The sequence below is a fragment of the Parasteatoda tepidariorum genome, chromosome 7, assembly GCF_043381705.1.
Source record: "Parasteatoda tepidariorum isolate YZ-2023 chromosome 7, CAS_Ptep_4.0, whole genome shotgun sequence".
Classification (NCBI taxonomy): domain Eukaryota; kingdom Metazoa; phylum Arthropoda; class Arachnida; order Araneae; family Theridiidae; genus Parasteatoda; species Parasteatoda tepidariorum.
The window spans coordinates 46,917,653-46,944,927 of NC_092210.1; the positions used below are offsets into that span (position 1 = coordinate 46,917,653).

At 29.3% G+C, this 27,275-nt stretch overlaps 1 protein-coding gene across 2 annotated transcripts in view; it reads left to right on the forward strand.

Moving 5' to 3' along the window:
- Positions 1–27,275, forward strand: part of LOC107451578 (dual serine/threonine and tyrosine protein kinase) — a 69,162-nt gene that overhangs the window by 25,074 nt on the left and 16,813 nt on the right. For both annotated transcript variants that reach the window (XM_016067725.4, XM_016067724.3), the window contains exons 2-5: positions 23,814–24,001; positions 24,984–25,115; positions 26,476–26,685; positions 26,767–27,191. In XM_016067725.4, coding sequence (XP_015923211.1) covers positions 23,814–24,001; positions 24,984–25,115; positions 26,476–26,685; positions 26,767–27,191 — 955 coding nt within the window. The remainder of the gene's footprint in view (positions 1–23,813; positions 24,002–24,983; positions 25,116–26,475; positions 26,686–26,766; positions 27,192–27,275) is intronic.

A 27,275-nucleotide genomic window follows, 5' to 3' on the forward strand; every position in this document is an offset into this window, starting at 1 on the left:
GCCGCTGGTTAGGGTGTTCAACTTAACGTTCCATTTTGGTTTGCTACTGAAAAAGTATGAGATTTAGGAACGTGAAATTACTATTGTGTGTGAAAAAATGTACAGGGATTACGATGTAATAAAAAAAATTAAATCCTATTATCAGTTCGGGAACTGTTAAACTTGTAGAGAAAAATATCAAACGGACCGCTCCAAATTCCCCAGGAATAAAACTACAGTTATAGTAAACTACAGTTATCGTATGTTATAGATTATATTTCAAATATTAATTTCAGTCTTTTTTGCGTATTTTAATGACATCAGTGAGAATAAGAATGATTATATATTTTGATGAAAATTTGAAAAAATATAAAAGCTAATGTTGTAAAAGTATTGAATTTGCTTGTTTTAAATGTTTTTATCTTAAGAAGTCACTAGTTTCTTGTAACCCCCTCCCTCCCCATTGTCACAGCATCACGATTCCCCTTATTCCACAGCTAATATGGATGACTCCTTACCTAAAAGTACTTCTATTTTGAAGAGCTTAGGGATAAAATTCTAAATTAGTAGATTCTAAATGACCTTTCAGTCACTTTAGAACATAAGGTTTTCAAAATATGATAATAAAAACAGTGGCACTTATTTTAACTGGCAGAAGGAAATTATATGTATTCGCAGCTTACCATAACATGTTCTGAAACCCTACATTTTACGATTTTTTTTTAATGATACTTTCTTCTCAGCTCTCAATTATAACCAAGCAAAACTATGAACAAAAATAAATAAATCTGCAGAAAGTTATAAAATTTGCTTAGCATTTGTAATTGATTGGATTTTATAGAAGAGATGAAAATTGCGTGCAACTACCATACCTTCAAATGCCCTTGAACCGTATGGGTTTAGAAACCTTACATTAAGAAACCTTTCTTTTAGACCTGTTTCATATCTACGTAAGTTCTTAACCTTTTCGTATTTAAGGGCAAAAAAATAATATTCAAAAATTTATTTGGACCACTTCCAACACTATTCATATTCTGTCCTCTGAGAGATATAGTAGTAATTTTTATACTTTGCGTAAAGAAGAATAAATCGTAATAACCATGCATATTTTTAAGCACTTGAAATTCTAATCACGTAACGAATGACGATATAGCGTAAGTTGGTGCGTAAGGCGGTATCAATATTTCATCAGAAATCTCTTCGGCCACGAGCGTTTATCTTGCTAAGGCAAACAGCCTATCGGCGCCTTTGTTTTTATTCGATTCATATGATGTGGATTACATATTGACCTGTTTATTGATACTCAGCTTTTTAACAAGCGATTTTGTTATTTTAATGTTGAATAGAGTGACATAAAAACAGTGTCTGGCGCCTCTAAATGGAAAACTATTGGTTCTTAATGTACCTAATATAACACATTTATTTCCTTGACCATTTATTCAGATTATATATAATATGTATGTATACATATGTATGTATACATATGTATGTATACATATGTATGTATGTGCATGTATGTATATGTATGTGCATGTATGTATATGTATGTGCATGTATGTATATGTATGTGTATGTATGTTTGTTCAGTACAAAAAGAAGAAAATACACCCATTTTATCTACAAAGCCAGACTTCGCCATTTCAAGACAAACCAGTTATCTGCAATTAATGATCAATTAAAACTTTAAATTATATCTATTAAATAGAATTCGGTTTTTAACTTAAGTTCAATGGCAATGTAAGTTTCAATCTCTCCCGTTTGCTACTAGCCGAATTTGTCTCAATATTATCACCAAAATAATTTTATTGTTAATCGAAATTTTGCCAGAATTCCGACTAGCTACAGTATTGAAATGTTGATTGGAGCTCTGTGTCAAATGACTAAATTTCTGATCATTTCCTAAATGTTTCAAACAAAATTTGAAATCACTTTATCACCAATCGAAATTTCGAACACTTCTTGACATGAGCATGCTAATAGACACAAATCTAAAAGGAAAACAGATAATATAATAAATTCTTTTAGAATTATATTTAAGCTTGTCACAAAAAAGAGATAAATTTCAATTTTGTTACACGAAAAACGTAGGGCGCATCATTTTCATAATTAACTTCGTTAACCACACAAAATTCATTCCACATCTTTTGAAAATGATGCTACCTAAGCTTTTCATTTAAGTAAAATTAATAAAAAAATAATAAATTATAATTTTAAAGAAATAATTTGGACAAATATTTTTATTTTAGTCCATGAAAAATTTAGTTTCCAAAAATTTATTTCATTTTATTATTCAGGAATTCGGCTAGGGATAAAAGAGAGCTTTATATGTTTATTCAAGTTTAGGTAAAGCATTTTCGCGTTTTTGAAGAGAATTAAAGTTCGTAATTTACAATGTTTAAATCATTATAAGCATTTTAAAATTTATGTAAATTGTTCGTCGTGGTTTTTATACGATTTTAAAAGTGAGTTTTTAAGCATGAATTTTTAGAATGCCGGAAATATGCCTGTTTAGTGCCAAGTCTTTAATTTTATTTATTATTTGTGATTTTTTTATTTTTGCTTAGGAAAGAACTGTTTTTTTTCTCTAAAAAATGCTCTTTTAAATAAAATGTGAAGACATTTTTTTTCTTAGGCTTATTTAAATATTGTGCTAGGAATTCTTAAAAGAGAAAAAGAAAAGTTTGTTTTGAAAGATAATAAATCTTAGAAACCAACTAGAAAAAAACACTTTTTCAAAAATTTTAATGGTTTTAATGAATACCTCGGAGTTACCGAACGTTATTTTTCAAATCCTTCATTTACAGCTATTCGTTTTTAAAGTGTTTCACATTACTAAGGAATAAAACAATAAAATATTTGAGCAAAATTGGCATTATAAAAAAAGTAAAATCAAACTGTTTATTTTTAAAATAGCATTTGATTATGTTTATTTTTAAAATAGCATTTGATTATGTTTATTTTTAAAATTACATTTGATAATGCTTATTTTTAAATCACAACTCAAAAGCGAAAGTAAATTTGACAAGTACTTCCTCGAAGACAACTCACCAGAACTGCGACTTAATTTTTAGCGTAAATATTTACAAACTTTGCCACAATTGGGAAATATTCAATTGAAAATAAAATAACACCAAGACGTTAATGGAAGAAACAACCAATTATCCTTTCACGTGAAGTTGTTTTTGCTGTAAGGACGAAGAGTGGTGACGGAAAACAACGAAATGTATTGGTTAACACAGGAAAGATCTAGAACGGTAACAATGAAATGAATGCTGTAGTTTAGGCAAGGAATATATAAGCGAAAGAATTCATTATATATTTGGTTTAGGGTTAGCACTCGGAAAGTCGAGGCGAATATTCTTGGAATTTAAATTATTCCTCAATTTTAAATTTTCATTTAATTGTAAGGTAATTTTCTAACTTTTTTATATTAGTCATCAACTTCATTTAACCTTCAAAAAAAAAATTATATTTTTTCAAGTTTATCTTTAAATATCAATGCTAGTTTTTTCTAATGAATTTCATCAGGGTGTTTTTTCGTATATACTATTTCTCAAATACCAAGGTATGTCCAAATAAAAGAAAAGTTGTAATGAAGAAAAATTTTAATCGTTTCTAATCAAAATTAAAAAACTGAATTGAGAGATTACCACAAGGAACAAAAAAATAAAAATAAAAATATTTTCTGCTGTTGATTTCTGACTTAACTGTTGTATAAGAATTATTCCAGCTAAGTTTCGTTGTCTTACAACTTAAATTCAAATAGCAAAAAGTATTTATGAATAGTATATTTGCAAATTTTGATATATGTATACTAAACTGAATTTTAACCATAATTATCTTTACGTGACTGCCTTGATGTTGCAGACAAATTGGGATTTGAGAAAATAGCACTGCAGATTCGAAAGTTTCTTTACCAGGGTGTTTAGTATGTCGAAAAACTGCTTCAAATTTTTTTTTTTTAAGAAACTGCTATGTGAAAGACATTAAGATTTTTATAAATAATAAAGTGTCTTCTATGCGTCTAGTAAAAAACAATTTGACTCATAATTAATTTATTTTTGTTATTGATGTACTTGGTTCTTTGAATAAGAATCAAACGGAATTAATAATTGAAATAAATAATGAAGTAATAAAAATTTTCAGAATTAAAAGTTTTTCGCGAATGTTTTTAATTTTTATAAAATAAAAAATAAAAATACCATCTGGATAAAAAAAAATCTCATACTTGAACAACTTAATTAAGTAGATTATTTTCCCCCTTCCTTAATGCAGGTCCACCTTGAAAGTAATCTAGCCACAAAATATCTGAGAGGCAGTTTATTATTAATTGAAGCATCGTTAATAAGTTATTTGGTATAATTTGAGCAACGCCTCTTTCTTGTACCAGATTCGTTATAGTTTAGTTTTACAGCCAGAGGTTATATAGTTTATTTCACTATTCAATGAAAATGGAATCCCATTTGCATTTAATAAAGGGGATAGTAAACACCTTTAGGATATTTACGTCCATTCAAGCGTTCTTTTCTTGTTTTTTTTTTTCCAAATTCTTAATCGAAATTTAGCAGAAATTGAATTGAGTTCTATTACGTGGAGTAATTTTAAATTCTGATTGATTTGCAATGAAAGCATTTTGAATGACTGAATGTAAATATAAATTTTCATAAGATTATTTGGTATTTTTTTTTAATTTTATAGTAATTTAAAAGTAATTTGTTTGAAATATAAGTTTTTAATTATGAGACATTTCAGCAAGCTAAATATACTGTTCTATTTAAAATTGTTATTATTTTTTTTTTTTTGGATCTTTTTTTCTTTCTACCAATTAGGCATTTACTAGGGAGCTCCACCCCCTGTTCACTGCGGCCACCTACCACTGCAAATTGTTTCTTAATCACTTTATGTAAGGTTCGCATAAGTTTAATCGTATCACAGTGGAGAAAAGTTTAATATTTATATTTAAAAAAAAGTGGCAGCAGAGATTTGATACGTAAATAGAACACTTCGCTCTAAAATATTTGTCGCTCTCTATTATTGTTTATTAAAATTCTTTTTTAAAATATCTTCCCGCTTCTTAATTATAATTCATTTAAACTAAATTCCTTGTTTTTCAACCTTACCTTATATTTAGATTATAGTGTCGATAAAGGCAATTTACCGTCCATTACTGTCATCAGTATATCAAATTATCGTCTGTTACCGTCATCAGTATACACGTAAATACATGAAATACTATAGTATCACGATCTTTATTAATAATTATTATCCAATACGATAATATCGCGACTATAATTGATAACTATAATTACTGAATACCATAATATCGTAATCATTACCGATAACTTAACATGTAAAAAAGTATCATTACGTAGTAGTTGGTAGGTATCCTGCCTGCCGAATGTTAGCGATTTTTCACTAGCACCCGGCTTTCCGAAAAGTACCCATTTTTTTTTCAAACGTTAGCTAAACTCAGTTTTTGCATAAAATTTATTAGAAAAATAAATGCAACAGATTAAAAAAGTAATTATAAATTACCGTATAATAGTGCTAAAACGGTAATTAGAAATATTTATTATAAATGTTGCACAATAAGGTAATATCCTGCAACATCTTTATAATATGAAGAACAGCACTTTTAGTTTTAAAACTTTACTTCTGAATAATCTAAATAGCAAACAGAATAATAACTGAGAACAGTACCTAGTTATTATAAATAAATATTTCTGATAAATATCGTTCCATAAAGGATAAATAAATCATTTAGAGGCAAATATTGATAGATTTTTTTCTTCTTTTTTTGTGATGGCAGGCAAAGATATCTGGATCTTCTTTGTTTACTAAATATCGTATCATTTGATTACTAGGTGTAATATGAATGCACGAAACAATAAGATACAAATTATGTGCTGCATTAATACTAACTAAATCTAATCTATCTATATTATATAAAACGCTAATACGTATGTATCAATAAAACCGATGATATTTCTTTTCTCGCGTTGGCAACAGTTTTCATTTTTAATTGATAGGATTCGGCGCGCAAGAGCACGTAGTGAGCATCATATGTCTAATCGGGTGAATTCTCACCGAATTATCAAAAAAATTCTCACAAAATTATCTTCATGGAAGCCGATGCTTTACATCCGGCGATCAGTACTATTTCATATTGCTTTACAACACATGGTTTTAGTCCTCTGGTGGGAAAGACTTTAAAACAAAACTTACAACAGTTACTTTTCTCAACAGCTGAAATTTAGAATAGTGTGATTAAGAAAAATATGCGAACTGTTTGCAATTTCAAATTAATATTGAAATGCACAGGTTTAGAATTTTCTACAGTGAAAAGTTTTCGGAACTTCAGTGTTCAAAAAAGTATACAAAAGCTAGACGTTAAGAACGTATCCAATGAGCGAGCAAAGCGAGCAACGGATTGTGAAGCAATCCGAAATGAACTGCGAAAGCAATTTTGGGGGTTGGCGAGGGCCAGCGAGCAGGGGGCGAAACAAACTAGTATTTACTTAATATACTATGAGAAACTTCATTATTGGAGATGCATTTATTATATCTAAATATATATAAAAATCTAATTAGGGTGTTTAAAAGGGAGTACCGTAGAATCCAAAGAAATCGTTGACAAAGCGAAATACGGGAATTACATGCTTCAAACGCGTCAATCAATCAATAATTTGGACATTGTTAAATCGGAAATTATTATTTTAAGGAACATTTTTCTATACAAGCTATAATTTGCCCAAAATAAATATTAAGGTTTGATACTATGAGGTTGTTGGACCCATTTTTAAAGTAATCTCCGACGTCAGGCTTCGAAATATTTTTTTTACAGAATCGCTCAGCTTAACAAAGATGAGAATAATTCGAATTAATGAGAAATGATGGGTGTTAATAAATTCTGTCATTGTCCAGTACTGTTATCGCCACTGATAATTTGGAATGATTCAGGCCTCCTGATAGCATTAAAAAGAAGAAAAAAAATTTCGTAATACTCCTTGCAAGGTCAGCAATAAGTTTATAATGATTCATACTTGAAATAAAGTTTCAACTGACCTGTTACGCAATTAATCTTTCGATAAATGTAATAAATTTCTATAAGGAACAGTATAGCACAGATAACCTTTACTTTTAAAAGTATCAGATGGAAGATTTTGCATTATAATTTGACTCGTATGACGTGACGCTTACGACACAAATTTCACCAGATGAGTAAAGAAAATTTGATATTTGACGAGTGATGCCACACGATTTTAAAAGTTATCTGTAGTACATTGTTTCTTACATAGGTACAATTCTGATAAGACGGGAGAACAAATTTTTTGTTGCATTTATACAAAAACTTGATCTTGCCTAATTCGAATATGGGAATTTCGAATCTGAGAGTAGTTTTGCTCTTACAAGTACAAGTTTTTTTTTTTAATCGACGTTTTTTGTAATTTTTGTTGAAAACGTTGCATGCAGCCATACAGCAAGGAGTTGCACAAATTATGTGACAAACTTTTAGGGGAGTTGAGACATATCATCCGGATGAGAAATGGATAGGAACCCGATGCCTGGAAATACAGTCATACTATGCTAGGGACACTTCTATATTATATTGTTTAGAAGAACACGAAGAAACAGTTCCTAACGGCTTATGACAACATTTCCGGAGATGGGCTCCTATCCATTTTTCATCCTAATAGTCCTAACTCCTCTAGAAGTTTGTCCCAACATTTATGCGACTCCCTTGGTATAGATAACGTTTTGTAAACTTGTAAATATCGACAAAAAATAGACTAAAAATGTCAATTTAAAAAAAAATCTGTTGCTTGGGGAAAGAAACTGATTGCTGATTTGAAATCAGTGATACGAAAGAATATATCTGTTAAAAAATCTCACACAACAAAAAAAAGAAGAAAAAGAATAGTGCAATTTATCTATGAAACTTAACACTCCAAATGTTATCAAGATGTTTTTTTTTCTTTTTTTTAAAGAAAAAACTTTGCGGTATATTACGGGGGAAACTAGAGAGCAGTGAACAATACATTGCATATTTCACCTTCAATAGGTCAAGCAAAAAACTGCTTGCTGACAAAAATATTTTTCATTTTCTTATTTTTGGATAGGACATATTTTAATTTTCGGCAATAAAAAAAACATTCTGGTAGGGGGGAAAAGAATCTGTCAGAGAATCTGTCTAATCTACAACGTAATAATCTGTCTAACTTGTAACTTTTTGGATCGAGAATAGTTTGAATACGACGAAAAGCAATTTAAATTTTCAAAAAGTGGTGCAGAATGTGGCCAGTCTCTGAGATTGTTTTTTAGCTCGTATAGCATATTGGGCTGAAATTTATTGTTATAGAAATACAATGACTAATATCTGAGATCCATGATTAACGATACTAGTAAGCTTTAATTCTTTTAACTAACGTAATTTTCAAAAATTGAATCTGTTTTAAATAGCGTGATCTTCATGAGACCCATTATTCTGATTTTCTTATGATCTATATTTAAATTAGTGGTTAAAAAAATTAGTCAAATTATTTTCAAACATACTTCTTGTTTTTTACTACCTCGTGAAATATGCATAAATGAGAAATGTTTCAATTGAAAAAAATGACATATAATACATATGACAAATTTACTTTTGAGGCCTCTTCTCTGGCCATCTTTATTTTAGATTAATTACTTGATTTTCTTGTTTTCAATGTTTGTTCATAACAAGTTGTTGATGTTAAATATCACAACTTTTGAGAAGCATGCAAAATGAAAGTGCAACTTTATTTCATCGATTGAATTCTCATTTTGTAATTTTTAACTTCTGTGGGTTTTTTTCTCAATTTGAAAAGCAAAAATACCGAGCATTTAGTAGTTCTAAATAAATAATTTAATGTTATGCAGTTATTATTATTATTTTTTTAATTTTTAAGTTACCTTTTTGTTATTACTGATAGACTGATTTAGTTTATTTTATAAATTTCTTTTATTGTAAATAACACAAAAACGAAAATATTTATTAAAAATGTAAAAAAAGACAAATTTATAATGCTTAACTACCTTTAAGAAAATGCTGATTGCAAAATTATATTAATATCATTTTCTTACAAAAATTGCTTTGAAATTTTTAGATACTGTGAGCTGATCAATTTTTTTTTCAGCAGATTACTCAGTCTCTGATTAAACGACAATCTTGCATTTTACAAATTTCGAAGAATGCTGCCTAGTCGAGTAAATAACAGTTATCTATTTGTGAAAATTTGACGAAATTACCACGCAAAGGTTGAATTTCATAGCGAAAAAAAATAAGCCTTTTTAAAAAAACTTGACACTTCCCAATTTAACTTATAAAGCACTACAAAAAATTCAATAAAAGAAAAAGCAAACATTGTAACTTAATGTCCTCAACTGCCAAATCACATATTTAATTTTTTAACTACTTAATTGAGATGTAAAACTATATCTCAAAAAAACTATATTCAATACAAACGTCGCCAGTGAGAAATAACAATAATGAAAATTCATTAATCCTTGTCAAATAGTAACAAACATGCCAAGCAAGAGTTGTTGTAGACAACAAAATAGTAGCTTTTTTAAATGTTTCCGACAAGGGGTCGCCTTTAAAAAGCGGCTTATTCCGGTTTCATCAGGATTTTCGTATCTTTTCTACCAACCATTTCTTCGTTCCCAGAGACCGACCTCTAACCCCAAGCAGTCCGCAATCGGGCCACGGTCAGTGAATATTATTCCTTGCACGGATCATCTCCTCCCTGCTCCTTCGACTCCTTAAGCCAATTATTTTCTTTTTGGAGGAAGTGTTGGCGACTTTAAAGGTGCGATTATCTTTAATGTATTGACATTTTGATGTCAAATTAGACGAATAATATACAGATAAATTTCATTCAGCAAAAAGATCGCATTACAGCTCATTGCATTTTTTCGAGGACTTTTTAAGCTCGTTTCATAAAATATTGTTTCCCAAAACTTGGTAATTACTCCTTTAACTTCGGCATCAAAAATTAATTTTTCAAGATAGTTTTTATTATAAGGAAGATGCTGATCGATCGAGACTAATTTTTAATTCGAATTTCAAGGCTTCCTTTTCTACTCCCCTCCTTTTAGCCAAATACTGCTGCTTTAAAAAAAGTGGTGAATAAAAAAAAATTAAAAATTATTATCGTAATATAAATTAAAACAAGTCGACTGATCGATTTAAGTATATTCTGAGCATTTATCGAATATCCTGTTTGGTTGAGACTGATTTTTATTCAGAATTTCAAGGTTTCTTTCTTTTCTTTTACCCTGAATAAAAATCTTTGCTTTTTTTTATCATTTTATGCCATCAAATTGTGATAAATAATGGGAAATTACAATAGATATACTTGTTTTAAACCATTTTATTTTCCATGTCGTAATTTTGTTTTGAGTTATTTATGCCTAGACGCGAGTGAAAACCTTCCTATTACTACTATATCTATCTATTTAATAATAGGACTATTTAATAATAGGAAGTATATCTATTTAATAATAGGACCAGTTTTGATAAATTAAATTTTGTAAGAATTTTCTCCGTTTTAATCATGATCTATAGAAACAATGTCTGCTAATGGCCATGGAATAGTGAAACCTAATAAAACAATGGTTATATAATGGTTATAACGCTTATGTATCAGTAAAACCTTAAGTTCTTATTTCCCGGAATTGCTTATAAATTTAAAAACTAGCATACATTACAATGCCAGCCGGTTTGCAAGCTCATTGATTAGCATCAACTATTTACTACACGGGGAATCTTCGGCAGGCTGAATTCGAACTCCCATTCACACGAACCTGAGTCCAGAGCCCAGCCAATCAGGCTATCCCGGCCCTGTTGTAAATATGTTTGAATCATTCGAATTCGAAGTTGTTAGATAAAACAAATTATTTGTACCTTTTAATTCGATATGGTTATTCAAAGTAAGAGTCTGAGAAAAAGTACTTGAATTTAATTTTTTAAGAAAAAATAATTCTAGTATAAACAATTTGAATTGAAACGATTTTGAACGTTATTCAAGTCAACTGAATAGAATCACTAATTTAAATCAGTCCCTAAATGATAATTCAAATTATCGAACTATTTTATTGTTTCCGAGTATGTAAGTAAGTACACGATTTTAATATCAATGAACTTCCTAAATATAATAAAAATTCAATTTATGTAAAAGTATTTAGAAAAATCGATTTCATAGGGGGAAAATAGTGTTCAATTCTTCAACCAATACATTCCTTTAAATATTTTTTTATATTTTAAAAACATAGGTTTTTGTAATATTTTAAAACATAATGGTTTCAAAATGTGTAATTGTAATTGAATAACCACCAGGAAAATCATTTAATTTATTTACATAATAAGCAATATACATATGCGCTAGCATAAAACAAATTAAAATCTATTTTTAATTATTTAAAATAATAGTAATCAATCTGCATATGTTGTATAACTATGTATACAAGAAAAATGCTTTAAGAGTTTATAATAGTAAATGTGCAACAGAATGTGTGAATGAACACATATTTAAAGATTTGCAAACAATTCTAAACATGTAGTCTCCATCTTTTCTTTTTTTTTTGTTCATTTTTAGTTTAAATAACGTGCTAGTTTTTCTAAATCAATTTAATAGCCATCCATCTGTTTCATTATTTTTCTCAATTCTTAACATAAATATCGTCAGTCAATAGATTGACTAGTTTTACAACAGTACGAAGTATTTTTTGACGCAGTGAAGAGGTCAGCAATAGGTGCCCATCAATGACCATTATTCACGAAAATGTGACAGAACTCTAGAACTTAGACCATCTTTTGAATATCATTGTTTTATGCCCTAAATATTAAATATTCCAGAAAATTTCGACCCGACATCACAAACCTTCGGGAAATCACCATGACGATGCTCCGAGTCACTTCCTGTTCAATTTAAATGTACCAACTGTTCCAAATTCAGAATACAGGGAATTCACAGATAATTTGATTCTCCTGTGAAAGGTAATCATTACTACCTGAAAACATTTTCAGGAATTTGCTGAGAATCTGACTGTTGATAATGCAATTATGTTGATTTGCACTGGCTTTAAACAATGGTTAATAAATCGTGTTGGATTCGTTTTGGTTAATGCGATGCGAGTTAATTTGAATCTCCTGTGAAAGGTCAGCACTACTACCTGAAAACATTTTCAGAAATATGCTGAGAATCTGACTGTTGATAATGCAATTTTGGTGATTTGCAAGGCCTTTAAACAATGGTTAATAAATCGTGTTGGATTTGTTTCGGTTAATGCGATGCGAGTTAAGCTTGTCAAATTGGTTGCTTGTTGAATAGGACCCCAAGTGGACATTTTTTTTTTGCAGTACTTTATTAAAAAGTACTCTAAATTTTAAAGTTTCTGCATAGATATGGATATTAAAGTCTGCGAATAGGAAAGCCTTAAATAATTATGAAACAAATTTTATTTCTCGGTGTGAAAATTTTTAATTATGCTGACAGAATTTTTTCAACATTGTTTCAATGACGTAATTAGAAGTGTGGGAAAAAAACATTTTTTAAGCCAACGCCAAGTTATTTTTGGATTACACTTCAAATATTAAGTTTAAAAGGATTTTGATTTCAAACAACGAAGCTGTCTGATACATAACCTCCTAAGTTTTTTGATATATCTGTTAGCACATCATTTTGTCTTGGTTGTTAAACTCAATAAGAAAGTAATTTTTTTCCCTTTATCATCTGACATCTTAGAATCGAGATAAGGAAATAAATTGTGACCAATCCGAAACTTAAATTCTTTCTTGAAATGTGGTCTACAACTGCTCAAACAACTCGTCCGGCGCCTTTTTAGCCGGCTAGTTCTGGTTTACGGTTGTTTCGAATCTTTGTCAAATCTCTAAAGTGGCCTCAGGTCACAAGGAACGAGAGATATACACACTATTTTCACGTATCTTTGGAATAAAAAAAATTGTGTATTTACTTCATCAATCAATAGTTACTAGTAATGAGCTGTATCTGATTGGTTGTTTGTGAGGCACGTGTTTGTTTACTAATAAAATCCTCGTGACTTACCGCTACAAATCAATCGTAAAATATATACTATGATGTTGATTATGTTGAAAATTATGAATGAAGTTTCATTTTTTTTAATAAAAGGGAAACTTTTTTTTTCCTCCAATGCCATTTAGTTTTCTTTATATTTTCTTTTAAGTGAAGATTTGTTATTCTGTTAATTACATAATTTTTTTAAAGAAATTTGTGACGGGAAATATTATTTACAATTTTAATTATTTTAGAAGAATGCCTTAATTCCATAACTTATGTTGCTAACTGTTATTGCCAGATATAACTGTGTAATAATTCAATTTTTAATTTTTTTAAGGTGACAAGTAACGAGAAATATTATTTATAATTACTATAATTTTAAAATGCTTTACTATCGTAATTCATGTTAATTTCAGTATTATTAATACTGAAATTAACAGTGCAATAATTCAATGAAATTTTTTTAGGGAGACTTATAATTGGAAATATTATTTATAAATACTATTATTTTAAAAAAAATTCTTTCTACCTTAATTCATATTGCGAACTATTCACACAATATTCAATGAATAATTATTTAACAGAATTAAACTAAAATTAAGAATTAAACTAAATATTTAACAGAAAAGGGCTCTAATACCCTAATTCATATTGTAAGCTGTTAATCTTGGAAAAATGTGTTTTATCTATTTGATAAGACCTTAACTTGACTTTGTGTGGTTAAGATGCATTGACAAAAGCAACCTCTTGATATTTTAAATATAGACCTAAAGTAAATTGAAAAGGTTAAATGTTATACTTTAATTTGTTCAAAATACCACAAATTCAGTAAAAATAATGTATTAGGGGACCGGAAATTAATGTCGTTTCGGCACATTAAATATTCGTTAGTCTTAAAAACCAATTAATTTTCTATCCATTTCGATTCATTTTCTATCCGGCATTGAAAGATTTATCTAGGGTTAATGCATCATAGATTAAAATTAAAATCCTGATAACAAATATCAAATGCACCGAAACATTACTTTCCGGTCCCCCTTTTTGATCATTTGCTCTTTTTGATCATGTTGGTCCAGAGTAACTACAATTGTGGAATTGCGGCTAGGAAAAAAATTTGTACTTTGTGATAAAAGCATTATTTTTTTTTTATCTTTGTTAGTACACGAATAAACATGGTTTTATAATATTGACGCATTTAACATTTCATCTCTAATTGTTATACGGAGATAAGAGAGAATGTAAGAGGATTGGTTTGAATATTGTTATCTAGGCAAATTAGTTATTGTGTCCTATCAATTTTCATGCCAAATGGAATAAAATAAATCTCTAATTTGTATAACCGATTATTTAGAGTTTATCTAGGTTATATATAACTACAGTACAAATTAATCTTATTTACGTATTTAGATTCGCCATCAGAACAAATGAAATATTGAATCCGATGTGTTTCTTTACGCCGAATCGAATGAAATTAAAGCAAAAATAATAAGATTTAATAGATCAAGCTTGATTAAAGCCTTTATTTAAAAAAAGTACAGTTTTGTACTGGTATATCATTTGTATATACACTAGAGAGGAATTGTTTCGTATATATTTGTTTATATGTACTACATCGAATAAAATCGAAATAAGTCGATAGAACTAATAATTACCAAGTAGTAAAAACTTTTTATAACTAAAAGGGTATAAGTCAATGATTATAATTTTTTTTATATATATNATATATATATATATATATATATATATATATATATATATATATATATATATATATATATATATATATATATATATATATATATATATATATATATATATATATATATATATATATATATATATATATATATATATATATATATATATATATATATATATATATATATATATATATATATATATATATATATATATATATATATATATATATATATATATATATATATATATATATATATATATATATATATATATATATATATATATATATATATATATATATATATATATATATATATATATATATATATATATATATATATATATATATATATATATATATATATATATATATATATATATATATATATATATATATATATATATATATATATATATATATATATATATATATATATATATATATATATATATATATATATATATATATATATATATATATATATATATATATATATATATATATATATATATATATATATATATATATATATATATATATATATATATATATATATATATATATATATATATATATATATATATATATATATATATAATATAAAATATAAAATGCCCCTAATATCTCAAAATCAAGTACTAACAATGTTAAAAATTTTATGCTTTTATCAATAGATGCACAATAATTATACATTTTTGCAATGTGCATCTCCGCTGTGTATCGAAATTGTTTCTCAAAATTCTAAGATGAAAAAATATGAAACAAAAATCAATATATTTATTGATATATTTTGTGTGCAGATAACATACGGGTTACTAATTTCAAACTAATAAATTTGTAACAGGTGTGCTTATACACAAAATATGTATGAGGTTCTAAAAACTTTAGATTAGAGTTACATATTACATATTTCTTAGATTAGAGTTACATATTATTTATTTTACACTGTTACATAGTCTCTTTGAAACAATCTCAAATTTACTTCTTAAAAGTAAATTGCTATATAATTCCCTTATGTTAAATGCCTTATGTTTTTAATGTCTAATCCTTTTCTTAGCATCAGACGCAGTCTCTCACATCGTTTATATTCGCTACTTTGATTGTCTAACATTTAAGTTATACCTTTTTTTCATAGTCTAACCGCATTCAGGCTGTAAGGCATTCAAATTTGTGTTCATACACTCACCTTATACTTTATTTTTTTAAGGGTGCGCATGAATAACATCCCCTTATACTGCATGGTACATCGTGCCTATATCTAATAGCACTTATCTATCTAATAGTTCTTATTTTTAGTAAAATGAAGCTTTAGAAGTAAGAATTTCACAGATTTATACAAACCAAACTTGAGAAAATATTTTAATAGCAAGAAAATACTTAAGATTCATAGTTTCCATTTTTAATGACTTTGGAGGAAGGGAAAATAAGTTCTATACGTGTAACTGAATATAACTTTTTTAAAGTTATATTCAGCTATATATAACTTTTAATATAACTTTTTTTAATAATATAACAGGGTATAACTTTTTTGGGTTTACTACTACTAATGTTCAACGCCGTAGCCTTGTAATTTTGAACCCAATTCAGAAGACAAGGGAACTCCTGGATCGAGTATTGGGAGAAATTTGCCTTCGTGGAGGACTTTTGGATGGAACTAACCCTCGTTTGCGTTACATGGTGAGGAAAACCACGAATACCTTCCATGATTAGCCTGACTCCAAGGGGAATCTAACCCGTGATCCGTCTACCACTGAGGATATTTCACGTCAGCACTGTGGTCGGTGCAAGCCGGATGCGGAATTCGCATCGACTGGGATTCGAACCCGGTTCGCCGCGTTGGAAGGCGAACGCTCTATCCCCTAAGCCAGGGGTGGCGAACCTTTATACACCAACGTGCCATTTTCTCTAAAGAATTGCTTAGTGGTGCCGTCAAATAATTTTAATAATTGGGAAAATAATAATACTAAATAACATCAACTCAAAACTCTTTATTTGCATTGAAAAAAAATTACATTTTGCAATGTCTCAGTTATGCACGTAATTCAACTTAAAGTAACATCAGTGTGACTTCTGTTGTTGCAGATTAGATGACCAATAACTTATATTTAGGTTGTAAGATCCTAGTTTAAGCAGGATTGTTAATTTTTTCTGCTAGTTATTTATTTTTAGCTTGTTTTTTGCGGTTACTAATTGCTTTTTTAGTGTTAATTTTTAATATTTTTATTAATAATTGTTTATTATTTTGTTTGTTTTTTGTGAATTTTAATTTAATTGTTACATATGCTTCATAGCGTAATAACATTTGTGTAATAACAATTCATTGTGTAACAACAATTGTGAACGGTGGAGTGCCCAAAATATTGTGTCGCGTGCCATTGGTTCGCCATCCCTGCCCTAAGCCATCGCGGCTCTCCCAAAATCAATTGTCAAAGTGTGAAAGGAGAGCATACTTTTACCTGGTTGACCAAAACAGCCAACTGTAGTATAATGTACAAATATAGATGTTTTACGCTCTATTTTAAGCATGATTTTTATTATTACTTTAAAATATTAGATATTAGGATTTTTTTTTTAAACATGAATGAATCTGTATGATAACGCAGTATATATAAATACTATTTACAAACAAAATTTTTCCCTTGAGAATAAGATTCGCTGCGTAATACTGCGAAGTCAATAAGCTTTCTTACTTCAAGCCATATAACCAGAAAATTCCGGAAAGAAAAAAAATTAGCTATTAAATGAATCCAATTACCGTGAATTTTAATGTTTAAACACCCTCTGAAGGCCGCTAAGACTAGACAATGACGTCAAAATGACGTCAAAATTGATAGATCGCGAGAAAATCTTTCTTGCAGGTATTTCAAGACGTAGTTATTAGTATGGAAATGTTTGACATTTCTGTGGCTTGTCTTAAAGCGTATAAGAGACTTGACCATTTTCTGCCACGGGCATTTCAAATAGACGCCGGCCAGGCTTCGGCCTTGATATTTAGATGGACGCAAAGTGCCCAAGCATCAAAAAACAATGTCACGTCTTTTATTTATTTTATGGTTTGTAAATTATACTTTAGAAAGATTCAAAAATGGTTTAGTTTTTATTCATTTGAATTTTTGTTTCGTTTTCATTTTTGTACCTATCCCTTAGACCGGTTCTTAGTCGCGTGTAATTAAGTATGTGAAGAGAACAGCCCTATTTTACAAGGGGCATTTTCTTTTTAAATCATCCTTCACGAAAATTTTTTTTTTTTTTAAATCTGGTTTTATTTACATTGGAATTATTTGATTACATAGACTTAATGTTCTTGCAAAACAAACCTGCACTATAGGTATATTTTCGAGCATCAAGTACTTTTCAATGGCGTCATAAAAACCCTTTATAAATGTTATAAAATCAGTCTAGTTTTTGTTTATATTTTCATCTATCAAGTTTTGCCGAAAACTTTACTAACTAATTAGTGTAGTTTGTGCCAATATAATTATGTAAATACGCATGCACTAAGCTGCAGATTTTTTCAGGCGATTGTGGAAGCCATTGCCTGATTTGAAAACAAATGACACGCGACACATTTTAATAAAATACGCTTCCGTTTCTATTACTGCTTTTTCATGTTTTACACTTACAGAGACATATATATGAGAGAGAGCGCCCCAATACAGCACTGCGGCAGACGCTGCATATATTAAGGGGACCGGAAAGTAAAATGTCATTTCGGAGCATTAAATATTCATCAATCTAAAAACCAATTCATTTCTTTTAAATCCATTTCGATTCATTTTTGATCTGGCATTGAAAGGTTGTTGCTAACGAGGGTGAATACATTATTGATTAAAAATAAAATCTTGATAACAAATATCGAATGCACCGAAACGTCATTACTTTCTGGTCCCCCTAATAGTATCTGTCGAATTTTTCGTCTCTGGTTTGGGAGGGAAAGCCAACAATTTGAAGAAGCATTAATTTTTTTTAATAAATATTCTGATTTCTTTTTCTCTTAATTTCAGGCTGTAATGGGATTTGGTCCATTTTTTAAAGTTTATTTTATAAAGTTTCAAAGCAGTATAAACACAATTTTACGTAATTTTCATTAACTCTAATTATGCAAATTTTTCTCTATACATGTTAGATTAAGACTCATTGTCTAAATATGAGTCGTTTAGTGACTATTTGGACTTAATTGGGACGTCCCCTCTTTGGCATAGTTGAGTCGACCAACAAAAGAATCAAAATATCCATTTATATGAAAAGTGCCAAATTTAGAGATTTATGGTTTGGTGACAACGAAATAAAAATCTGAATTAAAATTTAAGTGAATTCGAGGATTGTGCCCTATTTACGACCTTCGTTTTCACTATTGTCTGTTGTGTTGTAAAAAAAAAAAAAAAAAAAAAAAATTTAAAAAAAAACACTTCTATAGATAAAATATGTACTCAAATTACATCTTGAATTGCTCACATCTCCATAATTATTTTAGTTGGTAACATTTTTTAGCTATACACGCGTAAAACTTTCTTTCCTTTTTGAATTAAGATTGGGAACTGCTTTTTGAAATCTTCTGATATTTTACAGATCAAGCAATGTAGAAAAATCGTTTCAACATTGAACTATAACTTTGGCTATCTTGGTTCATATTGCGGTGCAAATTAGCTATCGTAATACGATGTTAAATTGAACCATATATGTGTCTAAGTTGAACTCTAGTATCTTTCAATCAAGTTCATGAATAACAATAACATGATTTAAATAAGAACTCTATTAAGGTTGCAGTATATTTGAATGGTATTAAGATCGACCACGTTTCAATATTCCTAACAGTGTACTTTACCAAAGCAAATAAATTTCAAAATAACACTCAATAAAGCTCTTTCATTGTTAATTAATATACTTAGTGTCTTGTAATTTTTTTACTGCAATTTTTGTTGAGAGTTTTCACAATTTACTCACCACAATTTGGGAATCACAGTCGCATAACGAATTTGATTGGTTTCGAAAAATTATACTTCCTCCTTCAGTTTTTAATTCATAAAATCGTAATAATACACTCTCAATCTAAACAGATCACTTTAATAAACTTCTGAAATTTTTTGATGAATTTCTAATATATTTTTTTAATTTACTCTTAGAGGCAAAGAGGAACTGTAGAAAATAAAATAAAAATGCTCCAATTCAATATTATCTTCATATGTACATTTTTGTTTAGGTTTCATTTATTGATTTGATGCTTATCATAAGTCATAAATGGTGCTAAGGCGAGATCCCTTTTCTAAAAAAAAATAAAATAAATTATAACCTCTTGACTGATTTTTATTTAGATAAACGTAACGAAATTGGATTATCTAATATCTCTACTACTAGCTCCATTTTATAAGTAAAAACATAGAAGATGATGCAAAAAAAAAGTCAGTTCCACGCCTTAACCTGGTCCAATTCAGTTTCCACTTCATGACAACAGATAAGATCAAAAACGTGTTATAGTATTTCGATCATGTTACGTAAATTAATAGCACACTGTGTTTCATATTTTTTGTTTGTAAACAAATGTCCACATTCAATACTACTTTCGTTCTGATGTAAGTAGTTCGAAAAAAAATATTTCTTAGGAAAAATTTCTTGATTTAACTATGAATTATGATTGATGTGAATATATCTCAACAACCTGTAATATGTTTATTTAAATAAGTTTCATGCAGTCAAATTGGGTAAAATTAATTCAACTACAAAGCGTGTTAACTAGAATTTTCTGAAGAAAAAAAGCTGCAATAGATGAATTTGGTTGTTTTCATATTTAAACTCAGAAAAATACTTATGAGAATGACTTATATAACTCATTTTTTCCGATATTGCATTTATCAATTTTGCATCTGGATGATTGAAATATATGTGCATTGTTTCCTTAAAGTGACTATCTGTATAGTTCAAATTTTATATAACGTCGTTATTAAGAATTTATATGTTTTTGGAAAGTATTTGCTTTTCAACATTTTTGTTCTATATCTGTGTCATCTTTAATTTCTCAATTAAGCATTGTCTTCCTCAATGGTTATTATTTTTATCAGTATTGAATGAAATATATCCTGTAATCTAGTAAGTAATTTCCTGCCCAAAGTCAATTCTACGAAGAAAAATTTTTTTTTAATGTATTAGTTTTTTGAGAGCCAAGCAATAGTTTTGGAAAAATTACTCATAATTGTTCTTCAATAAATATAATATCTGAGAAAAATTATTTGAAGTAGGTTTTAAGATATATTTGTGTTCCCAATTACGAAAACTGGAATAAATCTTGTTAGTTATAATTTGATTAGATCTATATTATATAGCTTAAATTGCAGATTAAAATTATGAAGATGTACGAAGCACAGTTTTAAGTTTTATTTTTAAGACATTGTCTATGAACAGATAGGCAATACAAAATCACGAACTACAATACTTTTTATTTTGACTCAGGTTCAACAGTTAAAAAATATTTCTGTTAATTTTTGCTTCATCATAGGCCCATTTTATCTAAGTTTATTTTTACTTTAAATTTGTTTTTGTTTTTTTTATGTAAATTGAGGTTAATTGTAGCGCGCAATCACCTAATTTATTTTTAATTTTCTACAAAATTTTTAAAAACACTTGTTGAAACTCTAAAGCACAAGTACCCAACTTCTACGCCTGGGTGGACCATGTCAAAAGTTTGCATGGTACACCCAGAACAAAGAGTAAAGAAGAGTCTTTCTGAAGAGTTTCCGCCTCTGTATAGTGTTAAACGACCCTGGTTCAAAACTCTGCTGCGGTTGGTCTATTTACATACTGCTTCCGATTTAGTGTTCGCATAAGCTGTTTTATCAGAAGCTCTTCCGTCAACGAAAATAATAAAAAAATATCACGTTTTAAATGCCTTATTCTTGAAGCAAAGTTATAATTTTGAATTATATGTACCACCCTGCCGTAAGGAATTATCTGGGTCTCAGAAGAACGGACTTAATTATTTCAAATTCTTTTTTCAAGGAAAAAAAAAAGAAATAAAACGCTAATTTGGCGCAGTATTTCCCCTAAGATAATTATTGAAATCTATTAATAATTCTTGATTTTTTTGCAATTTTTTGTGAGCTCAAACAATGCAAAGTTGGAGTAGCTTTATGAGGATTAAAAATATCACATACGTTTCATTTTATTTTTTAAAAACTATAGCTTTTCTTCATATTGATATTGTGCGCCATTTTCAGAATAAGCATAGAGGGAGCTGGCTAAAAATAAGGTAAACTTGATCTAACAATCGTGAATAATTGTTGAAACTCAGATGTTGTAGAAGAAGCTTTTTAATTGCAAATAAGCACTACTTTATTTTACGATATGAACTTAGAAAAAGTATCATTCAACTCAACTGCGAATTAGTTTAACCCAGTCGTCCACGAAACGTTGATCCAGTTTTCTTCTCTTCTGGTTTTGGGCCCAAAATAACAAGAATATAGATTTGATCATTTGTAACTACTCAAATCCATTTAAAATCTACTGTTAACTACAAATCCAATAAAATCAAGTACAGTAAAAAATATTACTTCATATTTTTTTCACTTTTGAAATTCTCGTTTCAAATTTTTTTTTAAACAATTTGAAAGGAATGGAAATGGTTGCCCTTCTTCCAACGGAGCCATGACTTAATAAATTAAGTTCCAAATTCATTAGCAATTGTGAACACATTAACCAAAGAAAGATTACAAATGATTTTGAGAATATTTTACACGAAGAATGAGCCAGCTTTTCCAGAAAAATGGCCTACAAAAAAGCTTCTGAAATGAAATTCTGAAATTATATCTTTTAAAATAGGGACATAATAATGCGCATTACAAATATCAGATTGAAATAAATTTTGATAAAGAAATAAAGGGTAAAGGGATTGGAAATATAACTGTCCTTCCCTATCTAATGTATCTAATCTCACTTACTACAGCAGGTTGTAAGGTCCTCGTTTGGATCTTTGACCTTCTGAACACATGCTCAGTACGCAAGTAGACATCAAAGTTCTTGTAGTCCAATCATAAAACTAATGAGACTCGATGATAGAATCCAAATTGATATCTATGAGATTTGATCTATTTTAACATAAATAATTCCATAATGACTGATTGAGATATCTTGGAAAGTTTTGTTTTGAGAGTTAAAAATAGGCCTCAGTGGATATCACTTCTATTTTTCAGAGAAATATTGCGTAAACACTCTTGCTAAACCCTTATAAACTAGTCAATTGGAAATATATTTGTCTGCAAATACCAAGTCATGTGCATAAATTAAATCTAAAGGGGAAAAAAACATGTTTTCTGTAACGAGCGGAAAATATTATATACTTCCTAATTGAATCATGATTGCAATAATAATAACATGCGATAATTTGAAATACTTTTTGTGTAAAATGAAAACGCCCTGACGAAAAATGACCTATGATTGAACTTCGTTTCGAGAATAATAGGTTTAAAACTATTTAATATTGTAAAGCGTGCCCAAATCATTTACGTCTAGTTATTTACTACAAATTTTTCTCCAAAACTTGAACCATCTACCATATTCAGTTTATTTATCAAGCGAAAAAAAATAATTGTAAATAATGCATTTAAAATTTATAGCTCTAGAGCAGCGGTTCTTAACCTATGGGTCGCGACCCAAAATTGGGTCGCGAAGCATATTTCTTGGGTCGCGCTGAGTCGAACCAGAAAAGTTAGTAATACACCAAGTAATAAGTAATACCAACACCTCCTAGAAGAAGTCATTGTGGCTCACTCAGCCTAATTTCGACTTTTTTTTGGGTCGCGACATGAACATATTTCTCAAATTTGGGTCGCGGCTTAAAAAGGTTAAGAACCACTGCTCTAGAGCAATGAAACATTAAAATAACTCAGTCTTAATTTTTTATTTTAAGTTTGATTTTCCAAAATATATTATTTTAATAATCAAAAACTTCTTAAATATATTAAGAAAAAAAGATTCTTAACAATTTAGTAAAACTTTTACGCTACAATATTGCAACTTTTACGCTACAATACACAACTTGTGTCTAAAATCTCAACTTTCAATATTTAATTTCCTTTTTTTTCCAGATCAATTAGAAAAATTTTGTTTAAAACCAGAAGACGAAAAAACTGTGTGGAAAATTACGGAACAGCCAGTTGGCTTTGTGGTGTTAGGAAGATGTTGCTGGGCTCGAGCCACAATCGCCAATGCTCTGATGGGTCGTAATATCATGCCTATAGTACCATTTGGAGAGTCAGACCACCACTGGAAAATGGTAAATTCTATATTCTTAAATTCTATATTCTTAAATTCTATATTCTTAAATTCTATATTCTTAAACTCTATATTCGTAAATTCTATATTCGTAAATTCTACATTCTTAAATTCCATAAATTTAAATGCTTTTCTATACTTTTAAATGCTTAAATTCTTTGCTCTGTATGGTAAAATCTATAATACTATAAACAAAAAAATGAGGAACTTAAATTTTTCATCCAGTTAGTAAAACAACAGAATTCGCTCTACCATAAGAAAAGTTTAAAGGATATTGAGACTTATACTCATTGATGTCTAATACTTTATAGTTTTATTAAGTGCAATTGTTCAGTGTTCAACTAATTTAATACGTTTAATTTTGTAAGTCATGGTTCCGAAACTTGGTGCCACGGTGTTCTGGAGCTGTGAACAATAAACTCATCAGTTGTTGATGAACTGATTTGTCATTCATTTGTCATCTACAAAGCTGGCAAATGTGTCTGCTCGCTGCTGCTTTTTTTACACAAAGAAATATTAAGAATGTAGTTTATTTTAATGTTGATTCCGCGAGCCTCAGATCGCCGTCTATTTTAGGAATTTGGATATTACTGGTTCATTTTTGGAACTTCTAAACTACTACCTCTGGAACTCTAAACTATTGTCCTTTGGAAACTATTAACTTTCTTCTTGCAGCAGATCTGTCGGAAATATTTTATATTAAATTCGCTACTTGATTATGAGAATTATTTTTGTTATAAATATATGGTAAAATTATGTGGTAAAATTCAGCCTTGTAATACTAATTGTTATTTAATATTCCTGACTTTCATTTGCATATTTTTCTTTATTCATTAATTTAAGTATTAGAAACTGTATTGCTCTTAAACAATTAACATCGGTCTAAAATACTGGTCACACACAACACAAAAAACTATTACTTTTGTGTATCAGTGTATTTGATTAATAGATTTAGTAATTTAAGGAAAATTGATATATTCCAGGTAAGGTTTTGTTACGGTAAGGAATCAAAAGCAAAGCTTTCACTTCCAAACGGTTTTGAAATTCTGGAACACTTTGAATTCAACGAAACACCTCAATGTTCAACGGTACCTTTGGCTGACTTGGAACTAAAAGTAAGTTGCATTAAAACTAGTTTTATTTTGATAGTTTCGGGCTTAATTTGAATCTCACTGTAGTACTTTATCATCCCATTTTAAATTGTTCTTAACTTCATTATATTTCATATGATTTTTCATATTTCAAAGATTAAGCTGAAGACAAGTTGATTTTCTATACCTGCAGATCATGCTATTTTGGAACAAATTTATCACTACTCACATTTACTTTTTGTAATTATAAATGTCCAATAACCGAACTCAGCAATAAGTTTTTTTGGTTCAAACCGCATCAAATGACAGAAATATCTAAACATCTCAATGTCTTGTACGTTCTTCCACTCCCTACGTGCTTCCAATGCCCTAGTTATTATGTATTTATGAAGCAAACCCCCTATTAAGAGAAAAGTATATTAATAACTAGTAAAACGATTAAGCGTCATTGCAAACGTTACATCCACTTGATGTGCGCATCGAGAATCCTGATCATTAATCAATAGCTTTTCCTATTTTCAGTACTCAGTGTTTAAACCTCTATGATAGAAAGTGGCTACGAGGTTATGTGACTGAGCTGGTACCCTCTCTCTGAGTTTGCTCTACACAAAAGGGTAACTACTAGTCACAATGAATTGTACGCTCACTGTACAGCATTTTCTAGGTGTACCGAATCAGAAATTTTATTTGAAAAAAAAAATTTACATTATAAGGAATTATGACTTACTTTTTCGTTTTGAAAAATTGCCTAGAATAGCTGCTCCAAAATGCATGGATCACTTGTTGGCTATTCGGGTACTACAATAAATAATTTCATAATAATAATCATGGTAGCTTAGATAACTAGGCAAATTCTCTGAATAAGTTTTGAATCCCGGCCACATAAAAAGGGTTCTTTTCTGAGTTGTTAAATACTTTTTCTTATGAAAAAATGTTCCATAGTAATGTTCCATAATGTTCCATAGTAGTCCATAGTAATGTTCCATAGTAGTTCCATCCTCATGTTAACTGTGGAAGATTTTCGAGGTTTTTTTTCCTATGCCATTTTTGATGCATGTTTAAATTTAAAAAAATTCTTAGATTAAACACGTTTGTACCTATGTTTAGCTTATCAGTTCCTTTGCTTTCCTAATTAAAAACTAAATTGCAGGATTAAGGAATTTGGCATTAATAGGGGATATCCACGATATGGATCAGTTACATCGCCAAAGTAATAATGCTGACCCAGATTCCAAATGATTTCAGATTCCATTAAATGTTGTATTTTCTCCTACGTTTTTTATACAAATGTTTCGGTGTTCTTTAAATTTATTTTTCTTGATAAACTTAGCTCGGGTATCGTTCGAATTCTTCATTATCTCAACGTGTTAATCTTTTTTTCCAGTCCGATGCAAACCAAAACACTGTGGAGGACCCAGCCATGGTAGGAGGTGTCTTAGAAATCACATTGCCCCACCCCATGTTGTATGATAATGCTCAGGTGATCGTGGCTCCTGAAAGGACTCAAACTGCTTTCATGCCAGATCTTAAAAAATGTCTTAGTGGAGTCACGCCAATCATCATTTATGCCATCGGAAGTCACCTCACGGAGCAAGTAAGAAAATTAACTAAATAAACTCATTCCGTTGACACTTATACGTAGCACACCGTGTTTATGTACTGTTTTCTTTTCTAGGATGTTGAAGATCTAACAGAACTTCAGCAATCACCTTATAAGTTGCCCATATTTTTCATGGTAACTCGCCATCCATCTCAGTCTGATCTCACAGAATCTGGCCAACATGCCGGGACCGCATCCACCAGTTCATCAACTTCGTCCACTCCAGCCAATTCATGTCCACCATCGCCAACATCACCAACCTCACCGACATCACCACCTCGTAACTTACCATATACTTATTCTCGCCATCCACTAGAACAACTATCCCTGCTACGTCACTGCAGCGAAGTTCAAATTGCTGAGCAATTTCCAGTGTCGTCAGATATTTACCAGAAACTTTCTGAAATGGGATATCTTCCTCTGTCTGGTTCGAGGCCAGAATACAAAGGTTCACTAGAAGTAGGAAATGAGCTTGTCGAAGATTTCATAAACTTCTCTAGGTAATTATTATCTAATATTAAAACCTTAATTTGCACCAAAAATTAATTTTAATTTTTAAGACAATTATTTTAATTTTTATTATG